The 25,873-nt window shown below is 39.9% G+C and overlaps 1 protein-coding gene across 1 annotated transcript in view; it reads right to left on the bottom strand.

Annotated features, from left to right (window-relative positions):
- Nucleotides 1–25,873, bottom strand: part of GPHRA (golgi pH regulator A) — a 54,819-nt gene that overhangs the window by 3,563 nt on the left and 25,383 nt on the right. Inside the window, 4 exon segments of the mRNA XM_017875109.1 lie at nucleotides 1,405–1,500; nucleotides 16,897–16,989; nucleotides 17,934–18,022; nucleotides 20,261–20,370. Of these exon segments, the coding sequence (XP_017730598.1) occupies nucleotides 1,405–1,500; nucleotides 16,897–16,989; nucleotides 17,934–18,022; nucleotides 20,261–20,370 (388 nt within the window).

Raw genomic sequence — 25,873 nt, forward strand, 5'->3', positions numbered from 1 at the left:
CCAACTAATTTTTATATTTTTTCTAGAGATGGGGTTTCACCATGTTGCCCAGGCTGGTCTTGAACTCCTGGACTCAAGTGATCTGTCTCGGCCTCTCAAAGTGCTGGGACTACAGATGTGAGCCACAGTAGTGCCTGGCCTGTAAAGCATACTTAATATGATTTATATACTACTTGAATAAAAGATACCATGCTTCTTCACACTCAAAGAGGATATACTATTGATCTAGCATCAAGAAACATGTACATTGAACTGTTTCTCAAGGATTGGGGCTCAGTTTGCTCTGGTTCATTTTCATTTTATCCAAGTCCTTTTGAGATCAGGGGCATGTCTGGCTGGGATGGATGTCTGGGGGTAGCATGCACTCTGCGTCTAGGTTGACAGCACAGCTAAACGGCCTATACTGGGACTAAGAATATGACATTGGGCTGTGCGCAGTGGCTCAAGCCTGTAATCCCAGCACTTTGGGAGGCCTAGACGGGTGGATCACGAGGTCAGGAGATCGAGACCATCCTGGCTAACACTGTGAAACCCCGTCTCTACTAAAAAATACAAAAAACTAGCCGGGCGAGGTGGCAGGCGCCTGTAGTCCCAGCTACCTGGGAGGCTGAGGCAGGAGAATGGCGTAAACCCGGGAGGCGGAGCTTGCAGTGAGCTGAGAGATCCAGCCACTGCACTTCAGCGCGGGCGACAGAGCGAGACTCCGTCTCAAAAAAAAAAAAAGAATATGACATTGGTGTTACCATTAAAGTGCTATTCAGCCTGAGTCATTGGCTCTGGTTTATGAATAAATACACTGAACTTCAATTAGGACAAGGGTGTATTTATGACAGTGGTATTATGAAACAGTAAAAAGCCAATTTAAAAAAACAACTTTGTGCAGAAGTGACAGTTACCATCTTTAGCCCAAGGTCCACATTAATTGATAAAGATCATTTCTTACAGCAGAAATCGTTTCAGCTCTAACACGGAACACTAATTAGTAGTTAATTTTCCACTGGGGCATCAAAGGTAAGTTGTACGTTTGAAGAGCTCATCAAGAATCAGAGGGAAGTATTTGAATACTTTGGTGGGGAGAAGATGGTAAACTGGTAGCTGGCTATAGAGAAGCAGAGGAGCAGCTGTAGAAATAATCAGCATCTGACAATAGTAAGTATCAGTCATTACTTCTGGCTTCATGTTAAGAGAGAGAATCTTGGCCTTTTACAAATTTTCCATGTGAATACATCAAAATATAAAAATTTTCCATGTGAATATGTCAAAATATACAGAGGAGAATAGGAAGAACAAAAGCAGAAGCAAGTACCTAAAGCATACAAATTAGAATCTTAACAATAAGTTATAACAGATACAAGAGAAAGAAACATGACAAACCAGTATCTTGAATCTTGATATAACACTCACATCAAATTGGATTCCCAGATAATTCACAGTGATCTCAATGCCTCTTGTGACAGGATCCGTTTTCCCAACTCGATCAAAAACAATATTGATGGTAGCCTGCAAAGATGCAGATTTTTACATTGGAGCATCTTAACAATCACTTACTATTTCAAAAAGTGACTCAAACTAATGAATTAATCACTATATCTTACAGGTCAATGTTCCTAAAAATGCAGTTCTACTCTTAATCCAAATCATATATAGGAAATCTATTTTGGATACTCATATATAGGCAAACAAAAGTCCCTATTTACTCCATCTTTCTTTTCTGTAAAGAGTCAAGGGAAATAAAGCTATGGCATTATGCCTTAATTTATCAGGAGCCAGAAAGGTAACATTCTGGTAGATTGAGTCAGATTAAGAGAATCAAGACATCCTAGGGTCATTCCTTGTGGTTATTTTCTGAATGCTCTAACAGCAAATACTAAAACAATAATAAAAAAAGAGTTATAGCTAATAAGTCAACAAACGATATCAAATGGAATAATGAAAAATACCCAATTAATCCCCAAGACGGCAGTTTAAAAAAAGGAAAAAGGGAGAAAAGAACAGATGGGACCAATGAAAAGAAATAGCAACACAGTAGTTTAAAATCCAACCACATAAAAAAATCCAACCACATCAATAATCACATGAAATGTAAATGGTCTGCATAATAGGTGAGCAAACTCTGCCACTGGAGTGTGACAGCAGCCACAGACAATACACAAATGAATGGACTTGGCTGTGTTCCAATAACACTTTATTTCCAAAGGCAGGCAGTAGTTAGGTTTGGCCTGTGGGCTATAGATTGCTGATCCTTGGTCTAAACATGTCAACGAAATGGCAGAGATTGTTAGATTGGATAAGAATGCAAGACCCAACTATATCTTCCTTACGAAAAGCCCACTTTAATAAATACACAAATAGGTTAAAAGTAAAAGGATGGAAAAATATATTATGCTAACACTAATCATTAAAAGAAAGCCAGAATGTCTATATTAATGGCAGACAAAGTAGACTTCATAGCAAAAATACTGCCAGGTATTAAAAGGGACATTTCAGAATGATAACAGGATCATTTCAATAAGGGGTACATAATGATTCTAAATGTTTATATACCTAATGACAGAGCTTCAAAATACATAAAGCAAAACTGATAGAAATAAAAAAGAAATGGACAAATCCACAACAATAGGTGGATCCCCTCTCTCAATAATTAATAAAATTAGTCAGAAACTCTAATAATACCATCAATCAATTTGACATAATTGACATTTATAGAACACTCCTGCCAACAAGAGCAGAATACATATTCTACTCACATACATGTAGGACATTTATCACCATATTCTATCTGGGACAGAAAACAAGTCAATAATTTAAAAAATTCATATCATACAAAACATGTTCTTAGTCCACATGAAATTAAATTAGAAATCAATTAGAGAGTAATATTTGGAAGATCAATATTTTATAACACACTTCTATATCACCCATGAATCAAAGAAGAAATGAAAGGGAAATTAGAAAGCATTTTGAATTGAATGAGAAATACAATTCATTAAAATTTGTGAGATCTAGTACAGCAGTACATAGCAAGAAATGTATAGCATTAAAACCCCTATATCAGCAAAGGTCTCCAATCAATGATCTTAGTTTCCATCTTGAGAAATTAGAAAAAGAAGACTCAAAATAAGCAGAAGAAAGGAAATAACAAAGACCAGAGCAGAAATCAATGAAACAGCAGAAGATGAGAGAAAACTAGGCCAGGCGCGGTGGCTCACGCCTGTAATCCCAGCACTTTGGGAGGCCGAGGCAGGCGGATCACGAGGTCAGGAGATCGAGACCATCCTGGCTAACACGGTGAAACCCCGTCTCTACTAAAATACAAAAAACTAGCCGGGTGTTGTGGTGCATGCCTGTAATCACAGCTACTCGGAGGCTGAGGCAGGAGAATGGCGTGAACCCGGGAGGCGGAGCTTGCAGTGAGCCGAGATCGTGCCACTGCACTTCAGCCTGGGCGACAAAGTGAGACTCCGTCTCAAAAAAAAAAAAAGAAAACTAACCCAGAAGTTGGTTCTTTGAAAAGTTCAATAAAATCAATAAACTTCTACTAGACTGATAAAGACAAAAGAGGAAAGTCACAAGTTACCAATATTAAGAACAAGAGAGACATCACTGTCACACCCATGAGGATGGCTATAATAAAAAAGTTAATAACAAGTTGGTGAGGATGTGGAGAAATAGGAACACACATTCCCTGCTGACAGGAATGTAAACTGTTGCTGCTGTTTTGGAAAAGTCTGGTAGTTCTTTAAAAGGTTAAACATAGGCCAGTCGCAGTGACTCATGAATCCTAGCACTTTGGGAAGCTGAGGCGGGCGGATCACAAGGTTAGGAGTTCAAGACCAGCCTGGCCAATATGGTGAAACCCTGTTTCTATTAAAAATACAAAAAAATTAGCCAGGCGCGGTTGCATGTGTCTGTAATCTCAGTTACTTGGGAGGCTGAGGCAGGAGAACTGCTTGAACCTGGGAGGCAGAGGTTGCAGTGAGCTGAGATTGCGCCATTGCACTACAGCCTGGGCGACAGAGCGAGACTCCGTCTCAATAAATAAATAAATTAAAAGGTTAAACATATACTTAGCATATGACACAGCAATTCTACCCCTAGATATACACGTAAGAGAAATTAAAACATACATCACATAAAAACTTATACACAAGGTCGGGAACGGTGGTTCATGGCTGTAATCCCACTTTGGGAGGCCGAGGCTGGTGGATCACCTGAGGTCAGGAGTTGAGACCAGCCTGGCCACATGGTGAAACCCCGACTCTACTAAAAATAGAAAAATCAGCCAGGCTTGGTGGTACGCACCTGTAATCCCAGCTACTCAGGGGGCTGAGGCAGGAGAATCGCTTGAACCCAGGAGGCAGAGGTTGAAGTGAGCTGAGATCACCCCACTGCACTCCAGCCTGGGCAATAGAGTGAGACTCTGTCTCAAAACAAAAACAAAAAACTTATACACAAATGTGCACATCAGCATTATTGATAACAGCCCAAAAGTGGAAACAATCCTAATGTACATCAACTAATAAATGGACAAAAAATGTGGTATATCTATAAAATGAAACAGATATTATTCAGCCGTAGAAAATAATGAATTTTTTTTTTTTTTTTTTTTTTTTTTTAAGACAGTCTTGCTCTGTTGCCTGCTGGTGTGCGGTGGCACAATCACGGCTCACTGCAGCTTCAACTTCCCAGGCTCAAGCGATCCTCCCCGCTCAGCCTCCCAAGTAGCTGGGGCCACAGGCGTGTGCCTTTATGCCCTATTAATTGTGTGTGTGTGTCGGGGAGGGAGGGGTAAAGAACGGGGTCTCCCTTTGTTTCTCAGGATAGTCTCAAACTCCTGAGCTCAAGTGATCCTCCTTCCTCAGCCTCCCAAAGTGTTGGGATTACAGGCATCAGCCACTGTGCCTGGCCAGGAATGAAGTACTGAAAGACACTATGACATGGTTGTACCTTAAAAACATTATGCTGGGGCTGGGTACAGTGGCTCATGCCTGTAAGCTCAGCACTCTGGGAGGCTGAGGCAAGAGGATCACTTGAGCCCAGGAGTTTAAGACCAGCCTGGACAATATAGTGAGACCTGTCTCTATGAAAAAAAATATATATATATTTTAAAATTACATTATAAAAGCCCCCCCAAACTCCATTATGCTAAATGAGAGAAGTCAATCATAAAACAATATAAATTATGTGATTCCATTTATTTGTTTTTTTTTTTTTTTTTTTTTTTTTTGAGACGGAGTCTCGCTCTGTCGCCCAGGCTGGAGTACAGTGGCCAGATCTCAGCTCACTGCAAGCTCCGCCTCCCGGGTTTACGCCATTCTCCTGCCTCAGCCTCCCGATTAGCTGGGACTACAGGCGCCCACCACCTCGCCCGGCTAGTTTTTTGTATTTTTTAGTAGAGACAGGGTTTCACCGTGTTAGCCAGGATGGTCTCGATCTCCTGACCTCGTGATCCGCCCGTCTCGGCCTCCCAAAGTGCTGGGATTACAGGCTTGAGCCACCGCGCCCGGCCGTGATTCCATTTATATGAAAGATTCAGAATAGGAAAATCTATAGAGACAGAAAATAGATTAGTGGTTGCTAAGGGCTGGGGGAGTGGGAATTGGAGGGAAATGGGGAATGACTACTAATGAGTATAGAATTTCTTTTGGCTTAATAAAATGTTCAAAATTGTGGTAATGGTTATAAAACTATGACTATATTAAGAACCACTGCATTGTACACTAAATGAGTATATTGTATGAGAATTATATTTCAATAAACCTGTTATATGAAAAAAAGAAGTCTCTACAGGTCCTAGATATTAAAAGGATAGTAAGATAATGTTATGAGCAATATCATGCCAATAAACAACTTCAATAAAAATAGACAAATTCCTTAAGACTCAAATTGCAAGAGCTCACTCAAGAATAGATAACCTGCATAAACCCTGTATCTTATAAAAAAAAAAAGATTGGTATTTAAAAATATCTTCCTGCAAAGAAAACTACAGGCCCAGACAGCTTTATCGACAAACTCTATAACACATTTAGGGGAGAAATAACAACTCCACACAAACTTTTCCACTAACTGAAAGATGTGGCAGTACTTCTCAACTCATTCTCTAAGGTCAGTAAGCATTACTTTGACACCAAAACCAAATACAAATATTATGAGAAAAGAAAACTATAGTCCAATATCCTCATACATATGGAGGCATTTTTTTTTTTTTTTGAGACAAGAGTCTCCCTCTGTCACTCAAGCTGGAGTGCAGTAGTGTGATAATAGCTCATTGCAGCCTTGGACTTCTGGGCTCAAGCGATCCTCCCACCATAGCCTCCTGAGTAGCTGGGGACACAGGAATGCCACCACACTCAGTTACTTTTTATTGTTTTGCTGAGATGAGGTCTTGCTATGTTGCCCAGGCTGGCCTTGAATTCCTGGCCTCAAGCAGTTCTCCTGCTTCAGCCTCCCAAAGTACTGGGAATACAGGTGTGAGCCAACATCCTCAGACAATGCAAATATTCTTAACATAATTTTAGCAAATCGAATCTAACAAAATAGAAAAATGATAATTTACCATGACCAAGTGAGGTTTATTCTAGGAATGCAAGATTGGTTTAATATTCAAAAATTAAGTAAATAACTATAGCAGACTAAAAAAGTAAAACCTTGATCATCTCAATAGATGCAGAAAAGGCATTTAACAAAATCCAACACCTTTTCATGACTAACAATACTCAATAAATTATGATTAGAATGGAACTTCCTCAACCTGATAAAGGGCATCTAGGGAAAACCTAACATCATAATGAATGGTGAGACTGGATGCTATCTCCCTAAGATCAGGAATAACGGTAGGATGACTATTCCTACCACTTCTATTCAACTTTGTACTGAAGGTTTTATAAGACTGGAGGAGGAGCAGGAGAAAAAGGATAAGGAGGAAGGAAGGAAGAACAGTGGAAAGGAACAACTTAATTAAAACACTGGCAAGGTCGCGGAAGGGGCCAAGATGGCCAACTAGAAGGAGCCGCTGTTGGCCGCTCCTAATCAAGAATGAAAACAGCAAGTGAATGCTGCACTTTCAGGCTGAGGTAACCAGGTTCTCTCATTGGGACTGACTAGGTGGTGGGCACGACCCACGGACAGCGAGGAAAAGCAGGGTAGTGCAACAGCCCCACCTGGGAGCCACACAGGGCAAGGGGAGTTCCCACCCCCAACCAAGGAAGGCGGTGAGGGATTGTGGCACCCTGCCTAAGGAAACCATTCTTCTTCCACAGATCTGTGTAACCCGTGGATCAGGAGATTCCCTCATGAGCCCACACCAACAGGGCCTTGGATCCCAAGCACAGAGCTGCCCAGATGCTCAGTGGCCACTGAGGTTGCAGCCAACAGCAGCAGACTGGAGATTGCCTAAGACGACCAAGTTCCCGGGATGGCCACCATCACTGTGGGTCCAGTCTGCCCTTTTTTCCCTGCCAGTGCTGGGAAGAATATGTGGTTTGGACCAGGAGGAATTCCCCACAGCACAGCACAGTGGCTGTGGCAGATTGTGGCCCGACTGCTTCTTCAGGTGGGACTTGGATCCATTCCTCCTCACTAGGCAGGGCCTCCCTGCAGAAATGTCAGCAACTCCAGGTAGGGGTTTAGGGGCAGAACTGATCTCTCTGGGAAGGAGCCCCTGGGGGTAGGGGTGGCTAACGTCTTCATGGTTCAGCAGGCTTAGTCTTTCCTGCCTGCTGCCTCTGAAAAGTCTGGGCAGTCCAGAGGAGGGGGATTCCCTTCAGTGCAGCACACCTGCTCTGCCAAGGGGCAGTCAGAGTGCTTCCTTAAGCCAGTCCCTGAGCCCATGCCTCCTTACTAGGTGAGACCCTCGCAACCAGGGGTCGCCAGACACCTTATACAGGACCATTCCTGCTGGCATCAGGTCAGTGCTTCCTCCCAGAGGAAGGAGCAGGCTGCCATCTTTGCTGTTCTGCAGCCTCTACTGGTGATACCTCCAGATGCAAGAGGGACCCAGGTGAGTAGAGTATGGATTCCACCCCCAACAAATGGCAGCAGCCCTACAGAAGAGGGGCCTGACTGTTAAAAACAAACAGAAAGCAACAACAACAACATCAACAAAAAAAGACCCCACACAAACCCCATCCAAAGGTCAGCAGCCTCAAAAATCAAAGGTAGATAAACTGAGGATGACGAGAAAGAATCAACACAAAAATGGTGAAAACTCAAAAAGCCAGAGTGCCTCTTATCCTCCAAATGATCACAATACCTCTCCAGCAAGGGCACAGAACTGGGCTGAGGCTGAGATGGATGAACTGACAGAAGTAGGCTTTAGAAGGTGGGCAGTAACAAACTTCGCTGAACAAAAGGAGTAATGTTCTAACCCAATGCAAAGAAGCCAAGAACCATGATAAAACATTATAGGAGCTGTAACAACCTGATGGAGCTGAAAAACACAATGTGAAATTCACAATGCAACCACAAGTATCAACAGCTAAAGAGACCAAGCAGAGGAAAGAATCTCAGAGCTTGACGACTATCTTGCTGAAATAAGACAGGCAGACAAGGTTAGAGAAAAAAGAGTGAAAAGGAATGAACAAAACCTCTGAGAACTATGGGATTATGTAAAAATACCGAACCTATGGCTGATTAGGGTACCTGGAAGAGATGGGGAGAACAGAACCAAATTTCAAGTTGGAAAATATACTTCAGGATATCATCCAGAACTTGCCAAACCTAGCAAGACAGGCCAGAACTTCTCCAACCTAGCAAGACAGGCCAACATTCAAATTCAGAAATCCAGAGAACTTCAGTAAAATACTCCATGAGAAGATCAACCCCAAGACACATAATCATCAGATTCTCCAAGGTCAAAATGAAGGAAAAAATGTTAAGGGCAGCCAGAGAGAAAGGACAGGTTACCTATGAAGGGAAGCCCATCAGACTAACAGTGGTCCTCTCAGTGCAAACCCTACAAGCCAGAAGAAACTGGAAGCCAATATTCAACATTCTTAAAGAAAAGAATGTCCAACCCATAATTTCCTGTCTGACCAAACTAAGCTTCATAAGTGAAGACGAAATAAAATCCTTTCCAGACAAGCAAATGCTGAGGGAACTTATCACCACCTTGCAAGAACTCCTGAAGGAAGCACAAAATATGGAAAGGAAAAACTATTACCAGGCACTACAAAAACACATTGAAGTACACAAAGCAATGACACTGTGAAGCAACTACAATAGCAAGTCTGCAAAATAACCAGCTAGCACCATGAGGACGGGATCAAATCATACATAACAACGTTAACCTTAAATGTAAATGGGCTAAATGCCCCAATTAAAAGACACAGAATGGCAAATTGGATAAAGAGTGAAGACCCATTGGTGTGCTGTATTCAGGAGACCCATCTCACTTGCAAAGACACACACAGGCTCAAAATAAAGGGATGGAGGAAAATTTACCAAGCAAATGGAAAGAAAAAAAAAAAAAAAAAAAAGGCAAGGGTTGCAATCCCAGTTTCTGACAAAACAGACTTTAAACCAACAAAGATCAAAAAAGACAAAGAAGGGCTTTACATAATGCTGAAGGGTTCAATTCAACAAGAGCTAACTATCCTAAATATCTATACACCCAATACAGGAGCACCCAGATCTATAAAACAAGTTCTTAGAGACCTCCAAAGAGACTTATACTCCCACATAGTAATAGTGGGAGACTTTAACACCCCACTGTCAGTGTTAGATCATTGAGACAGAAAATTAGCAAGTATATTTAGGACTTGAACTCAGCTCTGGATCAAGTGGACCTGATAGATATCTACAGAACTCTCTACCCAAAAACAATAGAATGTACATTCTTCTTGGTGCCACATGGCACTTACTCTAAAATTGATGACATAATTGAAAGTAGAACACTCCTCAGCAAATGCAAAAGAATTGAAATCAAACAGTCTCTCAGACCACGGGACAATCAAATTAGAACTCAAGACTAAGAAACTAAAAACTACACAACTACATGAAAATTGAACAACTTGCTCCTGAATGAATCCTCGGTAAATAATGAAATTAAGGCAGAAATCAAGAAGTTATGTGACACTATGAGAACAAAGAGACAACATACCAGAATCTCTGGGACACAGCTAAAGCAGTGTTAAGAGGGAAATGGATAGCACTAAATGCCCACATTAAAAAGCTAGAAAGATCTCCAATCAATACCCTAACATCACAACTAAAAGAACTAGAGAACCAAGAGCAAACAAACCCCAAAGCTAGCAGAAGATAAGAAATAACCAAGGTCACAGTGGAACTGCAGGAGATAGAGACATGAAAAACCCTTCAAAAAAATCAACGAATCCAGGAGTCACTTTTTGGAAAGATTAATAAAATAGACCACTACTAGACTAATAAAGAAGAAAAGAAGAATCAAACAGACACAATAAAAAATGATAAAGGGGACATCACCACTGATCCCACAGAAATACAAATAACCATCAGAGAATACTATAAACACCTCTATGCAAATAAACTGGAAAATCTAGAAGAAATGGATAAATTCTTGGACACATACATCCTCCCAAGACTGAACCAGGAAGAAGTTGAATACCTGAATAGACCCATAACGAGTTCTGAAATTGGGGCAGTAATAAGTAGCCTACCATCCAAGGAAAGCCCAGGACCAGATGGATTTACAGCTGAATTCAGAGATAAAAAGAGGAGCTGATACCATATCTTCTGCAACTATTCCAAACAACAGAAAAAGAGGGACTCCTCGCTAACTCATTTTATGAGGCCAGCATCATCCTGATACCAAAATATGGCAGAGATACAACAACAACAACAACAACAAAAAACTTCAGGCCAGTATCCCTGAAGAACATTGATGTAAAAATCCTCAATAAAATACTGGCAAACCAAGTGCAGCACCACATCAAAAAGCTTATCTACCATGATCAAGTCAGTTTCATCCCCAGGATGCAACGCTGGTTCAACATACACGAATCAATAAATGTAATCCATCACATAAACAGAACCAATGACAAAAACCACATGATTATCTCAATAGACACAGAAAAGGCCTTTGATAAAATTCAACATCCCTTCATGCTAAAAACTCTCAATAAACTAGGTATTGATGGAACATACCTCAAAATAATAAGAGTGATTTATAACAAACCCACAGCCAATATCATACTGAATGGGCAAAAGCTGGAAGCATTCCCTTTGAAAACTGGCACAAGACAGGACGCCCTCTCTCCCCACTCCTACTCAACATAGTATTGGAAGTTCTGTCCAGGGCAATCAGGCAAGAGAAAGAAATAAAGGGTATTCAAATAGGAAGAGAGAAACTCAAATTTTTTTTTTTGCGTATGACATAATCTTCTATCTAGAAAACCCCATCGTCTCAGCCCAAAAGCTACCTAAACTGATAAGCAACTTCAGCAAAGTCTCAAGATACAAAGTCAATGTGCAGAAATCACAAGCATTCCTGTACACCAACAACAGACAAGGAAAGAGCCAAATCATGAATGAACTCCCATTTACAATTGCTACAAAGACATTACAATACCTAGGAACACAGCTAACAAGGGGAATGAAGGAGAACTACAAACCACTGCTCGAGGAAATCAGAGAGGACACATACAAATGGAAAAACACTCCATGCTCCCAGATAGGAGGAATCAATATCGTGAAAACGGCCATACTGCCCAAAGTAATTTATAAATTCAATGCTATTCCCACTAAACTACCACTGACATTCTTCACAGAATTAGAAAAAACTATTTTAAAATTCAATATGGAAGTGAAAAAGAGCCTGTACAGTCAAGACAATTGTAAGCAAAAAGAACAAAGCTGGAGGCATCACGCTACCTGACTTCAAACTATACTACAAGGTACAGTAACCAAAACAGCATGCTACCGGTACAAAAACAGACACATAGACCAATGGAACAGAATAGAGAACTCAGAAATAAGACCGCACATCTACAGCCATTTGATCTTTGACAAAACTGACAAAAACAAGCAATGGGAAAAGGATTCCCTATTTATTAAATGGTGCTGGGAAAACTGGCTAGCCATATGCAGAAAATTGAAACTGGAACCCTTCTTTACACCTTACACAAAAATTAACTCAAGATGGATTAAAGATGTAAATGTAAAACCCAAAACTATAAAAACCCTAGAAGAAAATCTACGCAATACCATTCAGGACATGGAACAGGCAAAGGTTTCATGACAAAAATGTCAAAAGCAATTGCCACAAAAGCAAAACTTGACAAATGGGATCTTTAAATTAAACTGAAGAGCTTCTGCACAGCTAAAGAAACTATCATCAGGGTGAACAGACAACCTACAGAATGGGAGAAAACTTTTGCAATCTATCCATCTGACAAAGGCCTAATATCCAGAATCTACAAGGAACTTAAACAAATTTACAAGAAAAAATCAAATAATCCCATTAAAAAGTAAGCAAAGGACATGAACAGACAATTCTCAAAAGAAGACATTTATGTAGCCACAAACGTATCTAAAAAGCTCAAGTTCAGTATCACTGATCATTAGATAAATGCAAATCAAAACCACAATGAGATACCATCTCACACCAGTCAGAATGGCAATTATTAAAAAGTCAAGAAACAACAGATGCTGGCAAGGCTACAGAGAAATAGGAACGCTTTTACACTGTTGGTGGGAATGTACATTAACTCAACCATTTTGGAAGACAGTGTGGTGATTCCTCAAAGACCCAGCACCAGAAATACCATTTGACCCAGCAGTCCCATTACTGGGTATATACCCAAAGGAATATAAATCATTCCATTATAAAGATACATACACATGTACATCCATTGCAGCACTATTCACAACAGCAAAGAATGGGCTATTTGGAATCAACCCAAATGCCCATCAATGATAGACTGGATAAAGAAAATGTGGTATATATCACCATGGAATACTACACTGCAATAAAAAGTAATGAGATCATGTCCATTACAGGGACATGGATGGAGCTGGAAGCCATCATCCTCATCAAACTAATGCAGGAACAGAAAACCAAATACCACATGTTCTCACTTATAAGTGGGAGCTGAACAATGTGAACACACAGACACACGGAGGGCTGGGGAAAATTGCTAATGGATGCTGGGCTTAATACCTAGGTGATGGGTTGAGAGGTGCAGCAAATCACCATGGCACATACTTACCTATGTAACAAACTTGCACACCCTGCACATGTACCTCAGAACTTAAAATTTAAAAAAAAAATTGGCAAAAGATTTGAACAGATAATTCACCAAAAAAAAAAAAAAAAAAAAAAAATTGGTGGAAAATAAGCACATGAAAAGATGCTCAATATCATTAGACATTAAGAAAATATAAATTAAAACCACAATGCAATATCACTTCATATCTATCAGAATGTCTAAAATTAGTGAGACTGGCCATATAGAGTGTTGGTGAGGATGTGGAACAACTGAAACTCATACACAGTGCAAGTAGAAATGTAAATGATACAATTTTTTGGAAAAGAGTTGTCTGTTTCTTCTAAAGCTAAACATTACATCTGCCATATGATCCAGACATTCCACTCCTAAGTGCCTACTCAAGAGAAAGACAGCACATGTCTATACACAAAATTGTACACAAACGTTCACAGCAACTTTATCTGTAATATCTCCAAATTGGAAACAACCAAATATTCATCATCAGATGAATGGACAAACAAAATTGTGGTACATCCAAACCATGGGAACACTAATCAGCAATACAAAGGAATAAACTACTGATACACATCATAACATGGATAAAATCTAAAATAATCATGCTGAGTAAAATAAGCCAGACAGAAAAAGGACACATACTGTAGGATTCTACTTACATAACATTCTAGAAAATACAAAATAATATATAATGAGAGAAAGCAGATTGGCAGTCTGGGGACTAGAGGTGTGGGAGAGAGGCATTATGAAGGGACACCAGGAATCTTACGGCAGTGATGGATGGATGTGTTCTCTGTTTTGACTGTGATGATGGTTGTTGCATAGGTATATATGTATGTCAAAATGTACCCAGTTGTACATAAATATATGTTTGGTTTATGTATCAGTTATACCCCAATAAACCTGTTAAAAAATGACATGCTGGCTGTGCGCAGTGGCTCACGCCTGTAATCCCAGCACTTTGGGAGGCTGAGGCAGGTGGATCACAAGGTCAAGAGATGGAGACCATCCTGGCCAAGACGGTGAAATCCCATCTCTACTAAACATACAAAAAATTAGCCAGGCTTTGTGGCGTGCACCTGTAGTCCCAGTTACTTGGGAGTGTTGCAGGAAGTCAGGGACCCTGAATGGAGGGACCGGCTGAAGCCATGGCAAGAAGAACATAAATTGTGAAGATTTCATGGACATTTATCACTTCCCCAATCAATACTCTTGTGATTTCCCATGCCTGTCTTTACTTTAATCTCTTAATCCTGTCATCTTCGTAAGTTGAGGATGTATGTCGCCTCAGGACTCTGTGATGATTGCGTTAACTGCATAAATTGTCCATAAAGCACATGTGTTTAAACAATATGAAATCTGGGCACCTTAAAAAAAGAACAGGTAACAGTGATGTTCAGGGAACAAGGGAGATAACTGTTACGTCTGACTGCCTGACAGCTGGGCGGAATAGAGCCATATTTCTCTTCTTACAAAAGCAAAAAGGAGAAATATTGCTGAATTCTTTTTCTCAGCAAGGAACAGCCCTGAGAAAGAGTATGCATTCGCAGGGGTAGGCCTCTAAAATGGCTGCTCTGAGAGTGTCTGTCTTATATGGTTGCAGATAAGGGATGAAATAAGCCCCAATCTCCCATAGTGATCCCAGACCTATTAGGATGAGGAAATTCCTGCCTAGTAAATTTTAGTCAAGACTCGTTGTTGGCTCTCAAACCCTGTCTCCCGAAAAGATGTTATCAGTGACAATGCGTGTCCAGTGGGACATGAAACTTCATTAGTAATTTTAATTTCGCCCCGGTCCTGTGATCTCACCCTGCCCCCATTTGCCTTGTGATATTTTACTGCCTTGTGAAGCATGTGATTTCTGTGACCCACACCCTATATGTACACGCCCTCCCCTTTAAAATCACTAATAAAACTTGCTGGTTTTGCAGCTCAGGGGCATCACAGAACCTGCTGACATGCGATGTCTGCCCCGGACACCCAGCTTTAAAATTTCTCTCTTTTGTACTCTTTCCCTTTATTTCTCAGACCAGCTGACACTTACGGAAAATAGAAAAGAACTTACGTTGAAAAATCAGGGGCTGGTTCCCCGATATGGGAGGCTAAGGCAGGGGAATCACTTGAATCCAGAAGGTGGAGGGGTTGTAGTGAGCTGAGATCGTGCCACTGCACTCCAGCCTAGGCGATAGAGCGAGACTCCATCTCCCGCCCTGCCCCCCAAAAAAGACATGCTTCCCTAGGCCAGGTGCGATGGCTCACACCTGTAGTCCCAGCACTTTGGGAGGCTGAGGTGGGCAGATTGCCTAGCTCAGGAGTTAGAAACCACCTTGGGCAACATGGTGAAACCCTGTGTCTACTGAAACACAAAAAAGTTAGCTGGGCACGTTGGTGCGTGCTTGTAATCCCAGCTACTTGGGAGGCTGAGGCAGGAGAATTGCTTGAGCCCAGGAGGCGGAGGTTGCAGTGAGCCGAGATCACACCACTGCATTACAGCTTGGGTGACAGAGTGAGACTCCATCTAAAAACAAAACAAAACGAAACAAAAAAACAAAAAACAAAAAAAGACATGCTTCCCTAAAGGCTGCATCTTAGGAAAATACCTTTTAGTAGCTTTGCTAACTGAACATACTATCTTCATTCATTCTCTCCCACTGAATGAATCCAGATTTTAAAACGTCATCTGAGTAGTACTGACATCAATTTATTATAACACTAGATCCTTTATATAATGAAAATCCTCATTCATCTATATTGATCAAAATTAACTAACAAGCTGACAAAACTCCTCTTTGCACAAATACAAACCTAGCAGGAAAGTCATCAAACTAGGAAGTCAAATCAGCCTTTTCTGTAATCACATTGAAATCCATTAGTACCTGAGTCAGAGGTAAAGACAAATACTGTACATAAAAAATATTATGAGAAATCCACAAAAGAATTAGAGCTATATGTACAGCAAATGAATTTATCTATGGAAATACATTTTAGAATTTATTGTGAACTTAATTTTTTAGGTATACACATTATTAAAAAGGACAAGTAAATTCTGAGCTGAAGGTAGAAGTTGAGGTTATATACAGTCATGTGCTCATGGGTAACACAGAAAGGAGAATGTAAAGTAAGAATTGTTCACTCTCTCTCTCTCTCTCTATAGATAGATAGATAGATAGAGTCTCACTCTGTCCCCAGGCTGGAGTGCAGTGGCGTAATCTTAGCTCACTGCAATGTCCGCCTCTAGGGTTCAAGCGATTCTCCTGCCTCAGCCTCCTGAGTAGTTGGGGTTACAGTGTCCACCACCACACCTGGCTAATTTCTGTATTTTTAGTAGAGATGGGGTTTCACCATGTTGGTCAGGCTGTTCTCGAACTCCTGACCTCAGATGATATGCCTGCCTTGGCCTCCCAAAGTGCTGGTATTACAGGCATGAGCCACCACGCCTGGCCTCAATTTAGATATTTCATAAAATAAGGCCTTATTAACAATTTCTGACAGAAGAAAAATGCAACCTCCCTTTTCTATGTAATCTAAAAAGGAGAGAGGATAACGAATGAAGCCCAGAGATGTGAAAGATCATGCTCTCTGCTGACGCAATCACATTTGGAATTTAGTTCAATATATCAGTCAAATCCACTCTTATCTCCCTGCCATTACTAGGAAAAAACATCTAAATTCTGACAACTAAAAATAACATACTTACCATGAAAATTTTCCAAACACAGTAAATAGAGAAAAAGTAACCAAGAAAATTAAAGTATTTCCCCTTGAAAGTTTTGGAGTATTCTATTCTCTCCTGGGGGAAAACAAACACAAAACATGGTTCTCAGCAAAATATAAATTTATATTCAACACAAGTATTCTTCCCTCTATGAATCACTGCTCAGGCTAAGTAAAAAAAATTAATTTTACCATACACTGTAATAATATTAAACTAATAATATTACCATACACTGTAATAATATTAAACTAATAATAGTAGTTATGGCCAACACTTGTTGAATGCTTACTTTTAGCCAGAGACTGGAATAAACATCTTACATGCATTATCCACTTAATCTTCATACAACTCTTGTGAGATATGTTCTATTATCTTAATTTTACAGATGAGAAAATTGAGGCTTTGAGAGGTTCGATAACTTGCTCAAAGTCATACAGCTGGTGAGTAGGCTCAGGTCTATGTTTCCAAAGCCTATGTTAACTTCTATCCTATGAGGTTACTCCTGTAAAGTTATCCTAAAAAAGAATTAAAAGTTTGCAATCTTCACTAACAGATTTTGCATATTTAAATTATATTTTATTTTAGGTGTACATAAGAAAGTTACTTCTTGCAGTTTCGACACTTAACTGATCTGGATCCTTTAAAACAGGGCTAGGCCATCCATGGCAGATAGGTGTCTACTGCTCTTAAAATATCACTAACTTATAAAGGAATAAAAGTAGCTACCATCTTTACCCCAGGTTAGTAGGAGGTGGTACATGCCACCTTCCTAAATGTTGAAAAGCCTCTTCCGACTATCCCACCAACTGCTACTATTGAGAGTGTTCCATTAAGGATTTTGCTAGTGATAGGAGCAATTTCATGAAGAGTGAAGATCCCTTATCCCTAATGCTTCCTGGCTGATTTGAAGCTGTGAGGTATCTCTTGCTTGGCCACAGAGAAATCTAAAAAGCCATTTAGTCTTGTTCTCTCTTTAATCATAATGGTAAAAACCACACTTCAGATTCCTTGCTCTGTACCTTGGTAGCATACAGATCAGCTGTTTCCAGAAAAAGCTGCCTGCTTAGTTCTTCCAAAGCATCCACTTCCTGTTGAATAAGAGTAAGATCTGATACAGAACGGGCATCAAGGTTTAAATCACATAGGAATTTCAAGAAATTGCAATGAGAAAGCATATACTTTTGGTTTTTCCTATAGTGGATTCCAGGAATTGCCTGTGTTCTCAATTTCTTGTTTCACAGCCAGCAATGTTACTTCAGAGCAACTTTCCCAACCTCTGACGCAGGTGTGTAAAAGCTTCTCCATCAAGAGCATCACCACCAAACAATTACCACTCAGTTTCTCTTAAGTCAAGCGGCTCAAACAGATGGTTTCATTTGTTTTTTGATTTATCTAGTTAGATTAAGTCAAATGTAATGTTCAAGATTGTAAATAGCTACATAATAATAACACCTCTAATAAAGCATAGCTGTGTCCTACATTATCTGAGTAACTATAATGTTAGAAAAGGGAACTAATACTTTACTGTGTTCTAATATAGGCTAGGATTTACAGACATTACCTTCTTTCCAAACATTATCTTCTTTTATATCTTATCTTCATGGGATTGTCTTATCCCATGGTGTTATCCATTTTGCACATAAGGAAAGTGAAGCTCAGAGAGTTAAATAACTTGCTCAAAGTCACACGATTAATTGATAGAGATGCAAAGTCAGATCCTCTTTTCCTCCAAAGCCTGCTCTTTCCATTACACTATGTTATTTTCCAAGAACTAAATCAGGTAGAGTTATTATTCTCCCATTTAGAGAACAGGGACTCAGGGAGGTTAAATAATCCTGATATGTTTGTTGACTCATCACTAACACAGCTCAAACCCATATTATTGGCTTTTATGAACTTTTAAGTAATAAATACAGTAAATATAGCCCCTTCTAAAATAGAAGCACATACTTCAATCCAAACACTCTCTCCTCTCTGATTTTTCCCACTATTACCCAAATCAGTAAGTGCCCTTCAGTTCCTTCTTAAATAGAGGCTACTACTGGCACGGTTCAGGCCACCAAACAATATGGTTTAACTAGTTACATGTCTGTCTCTCCCATGATTAGAGAGTAAGCTCCTTGAGGAGAAAGGCTGTACTCTAGTCATCATTTTATTATTTAGCACTCGGCCTGGAAATAGGAGATACAAAATAAAAGTTTCTTGATTAAATAAATCTAAATTAATCCTTTTTCTTTCTCTTCCACAATCGTCTTGCCTTTCTTTGATCTTATTCTTATCTTCATTTGACACCAGGACATAAATCATAATTTGTAGCAAGAATAGACATCTTTCTGTAATTGGGGCAAAAGGGAATTTGTATTTCCCTGGGACAGAGAAGGAAACAGGAGTATGCTATCTCATGTTTAGTTCCCCAAAGTTTTGACCTAATAGTGCCAGAGCCACACAGAAATTTGGTTACATAATTTGGGAAGTAGTTCAACATCTAACCAGTCAGGAAAGAACAATTTATGAATCTATTAATCAAATCTCCTTTATTCTTTCTTAGTTTGAGACTGGGTCTAGCTCTGTTGCCCAGGCAGGAGTACAGTGGCACAATCTGGGCTCACTGCTACCTCAGCCTCCTAAGTTCAAACAATCCTCCCACCTCAGCCTCCTGTAGTAGTTGGGACTACAGGCACACGCCACTAGGCCTGGCTAATTTTTGCATATTTTGTAGAGATGAGGTTTTGCCATTTTGCCCAGGCTCGTCTTGAACTCCTGGGTTCAAGTGATCTGCCCACCTCGGTCTTGCAAAGTGCTGGGATTACAGGGATGAGCCACTGCGCCCAGCCTCTCCTTGATTCTTTAAACCAAAATGTTGCTGGAGAAGCAGAGCTACTTAAAAATTGTTTAGGAATACTAATTACTTTAGAAATGGGCCTTTACCATCCCATATACAAGCCATTTATTTTAGGTAGCCATTATGCTTTATGGTGGTTTTTCAGAGTTGAGAAATGTAATAGTGTAGTGGAAAGAACTATGAAGAGGAGATCACAGTTACGTTTCTAGCTTTGCCACAAACCACTGTGTGACTTAACCTCTCTGGGTCTATTTTCTCATCTGTAAAATGGAAAGACTGACTTTTTAGGACTGCTTCAGCTCAAAGACAATGATTTTATGATCTTGTGCGGGTGTTGGAAAGATGACTGTACACATGGTATTTCCTAAGCCTAGTAGCTCTTAGGAGTTTGGACTCTGATGCAGTCAGGTACCTTACTTAGAAGGGACTATCCCAATATTACTTTTTTCTTTTGCTCTTGGTCCAGAGTTGAGAAAAAGAATCAAGTAGAGAGACAAAGGATACTTTCACTTCCTGGTGCTGAAGTGGTAACACTTTTTATCATTCCCCAGAAACCTGATGGTTTGTTATGCACTTCCCCTTTCTGGAACATTGTTCTCCGTGCCATTGCCATCCTGAAATGAAAGAAAATATAAAGCCTCAGCAAGGAAGCATGGACCCTCACAGTCTAGTCCCATCCACTTTCCAGTCTCACAACTGCCTCTCATGTACTGAGCTGTTTCTGGAAGGATATTGATTCTGGAGTCCTACTTTTCCACTACTTACAACTGAAGGGAAACTATGTGGAAGCAATGTGGCCTGGGTGAAGAACAGAATTTGGGCTAGGCAATAAATTTGAGGACTGGCTCTGCCACTTGGAAGCTGGGAGGTCTTAAGAGTCTTCGGCCGGGCGCGGTGACTCAAGCCTGCAATCCCAGCACTTTGGGAGGCCGAGACGGGTGGATCACGAGGTCAGGAGATCGAGACCATCCTGGCGAACACGGTGAAACCCCATCTCTACTAAAAAAAAAATACAAAAAACTAGCTGGGCGAGGTGGCGGGCGCCTGTAGTCCCAGCTACTCCGGAGGCTGAGGCAGGAGAATGGCGTAAACCCAGGAGGCGGAGTTTGCAGTGAGCTGAGATCCGGCCACTGCACTCCAGCCTGGGCGACAGAGCAAGACTCTGTCTCAAAAAAAAAAAAAAAAAAAAAGAGTTTTCATTTCCTCATCTCTGGATGGTTGTGAAGATAAATGAGATAATATATATGAATTCATGTTGTCAACTACAACGTGTTATACATAGTTTAATTACTACAGTTACCATTTAAAGACAAAATAAAACAGCTAACATACCTGGCCGGGCGTGGTGGCTCACACCTGTAATCCCAGCACTTTGGGAGGCTGAGGTGGGTAGATCACCTGAGGTTGGGAGTTCAAGATCAGCATGGGCAACATGGTGAAACCCCGTCTCTACTAAAAATACAAAAATTAGCTGGGCGTGGTGACTCATGTTTGTAATCCCAGCTACTTGGGAGGCTGAGGCAGGAGAACTGCGTGACTCTAGGAGGCAGAGGTTGCAGTGAGCTGAGATCACGCCACTGCACTCCAGCCCGGGTGACAGACTGAGACTCTATCTCAAAACAAAAAACAAAAAACAAACAAAAAAAAAACAGCTAACATACCTAACTAAAGGACCAAATACAGAGTTAGAAATGAAATACATGTTTTCTTCCTTCTTTTTCAAAGGCAGACAAAAGGAAAAAAAAAAATAGCAAAGTTGCATAAACCCGTCCCCGTCTAAAATATTAGTCTCTAAGTCCAATACCCTCACCTTCTGTAATCTGTCCTATGGCTGAATAAATCAACAGGAAACGTATCACTCTTTGTCCTCTCAGTCTGTGGAGGACTGACTAGCACAGTGGTAGCTGCTGGCATATCCCAACCCACCACAAAGGTATTAACAGGGTCCTAGTGAGGATCAAAAAAAAGATCATTTGTACATAATTGATTATTTAAAGGGTTTAATGGGCCAAGGCCTACAGGCATAAAATGAACTAGGATGAGTCTAATAAAAATAGAGTAGCAGGACCAAAGAAAAATGTAACTCAAGGTGGATATTTTTGGGAGGCAAAAGATAAAAACGGTGAAGAGCAAGAAGCAGCATTGGTATTTATGCCGGGGACTAATACAAACAGTACCAATGGTACCAAAGATCAAATGATATTTCTATGGGTGAAATTCTTTGAGTCATTAGCTAAAATGATATTAACAAGAAAAAATGTCAGCCATGTTGACTTAACTGTTTCCTTTTGAAAATGACCTTTGCCTGGATACTAAGTGAATGAAACACAGCTCTTTTAGCTCTTTCTGCCTTTCTTCTAACTGCACATCTACCATCACTCACCATTTTGGGAAGATGTAATAAACAATCAAGAAGAGGCTCAGACCTAGGGAGATTCTGACTTGTAAGATTAAGGCTTTGTAATTCTAGGTTTTTATATTTTCATAGTTGAAAAAGCTAGAACACATACATAAAGAAAGCAAGGGTTTTATTCCATTCATTTAATAGCTCATTTCAGCTTAACATGCAGGATTAAAGGAGGCAGTTGTGAGAGAGGAAGCACAGAGCTCATTTCTACTGTTCTTATTTTCAGTGTCTACAATACAACAAACACTAATGACTGGCTGTGGAGTGGAATTGATTGAGTACGTAAAGGTGACTGACACTGTGCTGTGGTCTCATGATAGGCAAAGAAGTGTAATCACTAGAAGTGAAAGTTAGAGGCACATAGACAAGCATGGCCTTGTTTTAAACAATTCACTTTTACTTTCAATTGCATCAAGAATCTATTAATTCTAAACCAATTTTGCTCTTATCAAATGAATTGTAGATGAAAAATAAATGATCATATATTTAAGAAGGTAACAATATTAAACCTTCTGAAATGTGAAAAGGAATTAAAAAACCCCCAACAATATGAGGTACTATAGAATTAGATCACCTTCATCTTCAACTTTTCTTTACTATCAACATCACTATTGACTCTTTATAACAAAGGTAGCTTACAAGAAATTATCTATTTGTTATTAGCCCAATGTCATTTAAAAGTTCCTAATATGGAAAAACATATGCACTAGGCTGAGGTTTGGTGGTAGTGTACAAGAGAAGAAGCTAAAAAATGTCTATTGTGGTTTAAGTATCAGTCAATTATTTTCTGGTCTCTGCTGTTTCTAGTAGGAAGTCAGCCATTATTTTTTTTTTTAGTTAAACTTTTGAAATAATTGTAGATTCATAATGTGGTTTTAAGAAAAAACACAGAGAGATTCTATGTACCCTTTACCCAGATTTCCTCAACTGAAACATCTTGCAAAGCTCTAGTACAACCAGGACACTGACACTGATAGAGTCACAATACAGGACATTTCCATCACTACAAGGATCCTTCAGGCTGCACCTATACAGCTTATCTCCCTCCCACCTCCAATTCCTTAACTCCAGCAACCATGAATCTGTTCTCCATTTCTGCCATTTTGTCATTTCAAAAATGTATATACAACTAGAATCATACAGTATATATTATTTGGGGATTCTTTTTTCACCCAGCATAATTTTCTAGAGATTTATCCAGGTTGTTGAGTGTATCAATAGCTTGTTCATTTTTCCTGCTAAGTAGTATTCCATGGCATGAATGTACCAGTTTGTTTAACCATTCACCCACTGAAGAATATCTCATTTGTTTCCAGTTTTGGAGCTACTATGAATAAAGCTGCTATAAACATTCAAGTACATTTTTTTGTGTGAACATAAATCTTCATTTCTCTGGATGAATGCCCTGGAGTGCAATTGTTAGGGTGTGTTAACCGCATGTTTAACTTTTAAAGAAAGAGCTAAAATGTGTTCCAGAGGGACTATACCATTCTACATGGATGCCAGCAATGTGTGAGTGATCCAGTTGCTCTGCATTCTTATTAGTATTTGGTGTTGTCACTAATTTTTATTTTAGCCATTCTGACAGGTGTGTAGTGATATCTCAATGTGGTTTTAATGGTATATCCATAATGGCTAACAACGTTGAATCCATAATGGCTAACAACGTTGAACACCTTTTCATGCAGTTATGTGCCGTTTGTATATCCTCTACAATAAAACGTTCATCATTTTTGCTTATTTTCTAACTGCACTGCTTTTTTTTTAATGTAAGCTTTGAATGTTTTTTATTCTAGATACTAGTGCTTTCTCAAATAAGTGGCTTGCAAATATTTTCTCCCAGTGGTAGCTTATCTTTTCATGCACTTAACAGTCTTTTTTTTTTTTTTTGAAAAGGAGTCTTGCTCTGTTGCCCAGGCTAAAGTGCAGTGACTCCATCTTGGCTCACTGCAACCTCTGCCTCCCAGGTTCAAGCCATTCTCCTGTCTCAGCCTCCCAAGTAGCTGGGATTATAGGCGCCCGCCACCGTGCCTGGCAAATTTTTTTTTTTTTAGTAGAGATGGGGCTTCATCATCTCGGCCAGGCTGGTCTCAAACTCCTGACCTTGTGATCCAGCTGCTCTGGTCTCCCAGAGTGCTGGGATTACAGGTGTCAGCCACCACACCCAGCCTTAACAGTCCTTTACTGAGCAAAAGTGTTAAATTTTGATGGAGTCCAATTTATCAATTTTTCCTTTTATGGATTTTACTTTTGGTATCAAGTAAATAACTTTTTGCTTAGCCCTTGATTCCAAAGATTCTCTCCTGTTTTGTTTTTTTTTCTGAAAGTTTTATAGTTTTACATTTTAGTCTATTATCTGTTTTAATTTTTTTTTTTTTTTTTTGAGATGGCGTCTTGCTCTGTCGCCCAGGCTGGAGGGCAATGGTGGATCTCGGCTCACTGCAACCTCCACCTCCAGGGTTCAAACAATTCTCGTGCCTCAGCCTCCTCAGTAGCTGGGATTACAGGCGCCCGCTACCACACCTGGCTAATTTTTTGTATTTTTAATAGAGAGGGGGTTTCGCCATGTTCACCAGGCTAGTCTTGAACTCCTGACCTTAAGTGATCTGTCTGCCTCGGCCTCCCAAAGTGCTGGGATTACAAGCGTGAGCCACTGTGCCCTGCCTGTTTTAATTTTATATAAGGTGTAAGACTTAGATTTAGATTCACTTTTTTAACCTATGGATGCCTAATTGCTCTAGCACCATTTGGTGAAAGGCTATCTTTCCTCCACTGAACTGCTTTTGCATCTCTGTCAAAAATTAGCTGGGCGTATTTGTGTATTTCTTGTTTTTTTTTTTTTTTTTTTTTGAGACGGAGTTTTGCTCTGTTGCCCAGGCTGGAGGGCAGTGGAGCAATCTCAGCTCACTGCAACCTCCGCCTCCTGGATTCAAGCAATTTTCCTGTCTCAACCTCCCAAGAAGCTGGGACCACAGGCGCATGCCACCATGTCCAGCTAATTTTTGTATTTTTAGTAGAGACAGGGTTTCGCCATATTGGTCAGGCTGGTCTCAAACTCCTGACCTCAGGTGATCTACCTGCCTCAGCCTCCCAAAGTGTTGGGATTACAGGCGTGAGCCACTGTGCCTGGCCGTGTGTATTTCTGGGTTCTCTTTTCTGTTCCACTGATCTATGTTTACCAGTACCACAGTCTTGATTATTGTAGCTATATAATATGTTTTAAGATCAGGTAGACAAATTCCTCTCATATTGCTCTTTTTAAAAATTGTATTAACTATTCTAGTTATTTTGCCTTTCTGTACAAATTTTAGAATAGTTTTGTGTATTTCTACAAATAAATCTTGCTGGGATTTTGAAATGAATAACATTAAATTTGTATATCAATTTGGGGAGAATTAACATCATTACTATGTTGAGTCTCCCAATCTATTAACATGGTATGTCTATTTATTTGTATCTTCTTTGATTTTTTTCATTAGTTTTATAATTTTCAGCAAACGGTCCTGTATACATGTTTTGTTAGACTTCTACCTAGGTATTTCATTTTGTGAGTGATTGTAAGTAGTGTATTTAAACATTTGATGCCCACATGTCCACTGCTAGCTTATAGAAAGACAATTGATTTAAAAAAATTTGATTTTCAAGATGGGGTCTTGTTATATTGCTCTCAGGCTGCATTCAAACTCCTGGGCTCAAACAATTCTCTTGCT

The sequence above is a fragment of the Rhinopithecus bieti genome, unplaced genomic scaffold (genome assembly GCF_001698545.2).
Source record: "Rhinopithecus bieti isolate Rb0 unplaced genomic scaffold, ASM169854v2 scaffold_1234, whole genome shotgun sequence".
NCBI lineage: Eukaryota > Metazoa > Chordata > Mammalia > Primates > Cercopithecidae > Rhinopithecus > Rhinopithecus bieti.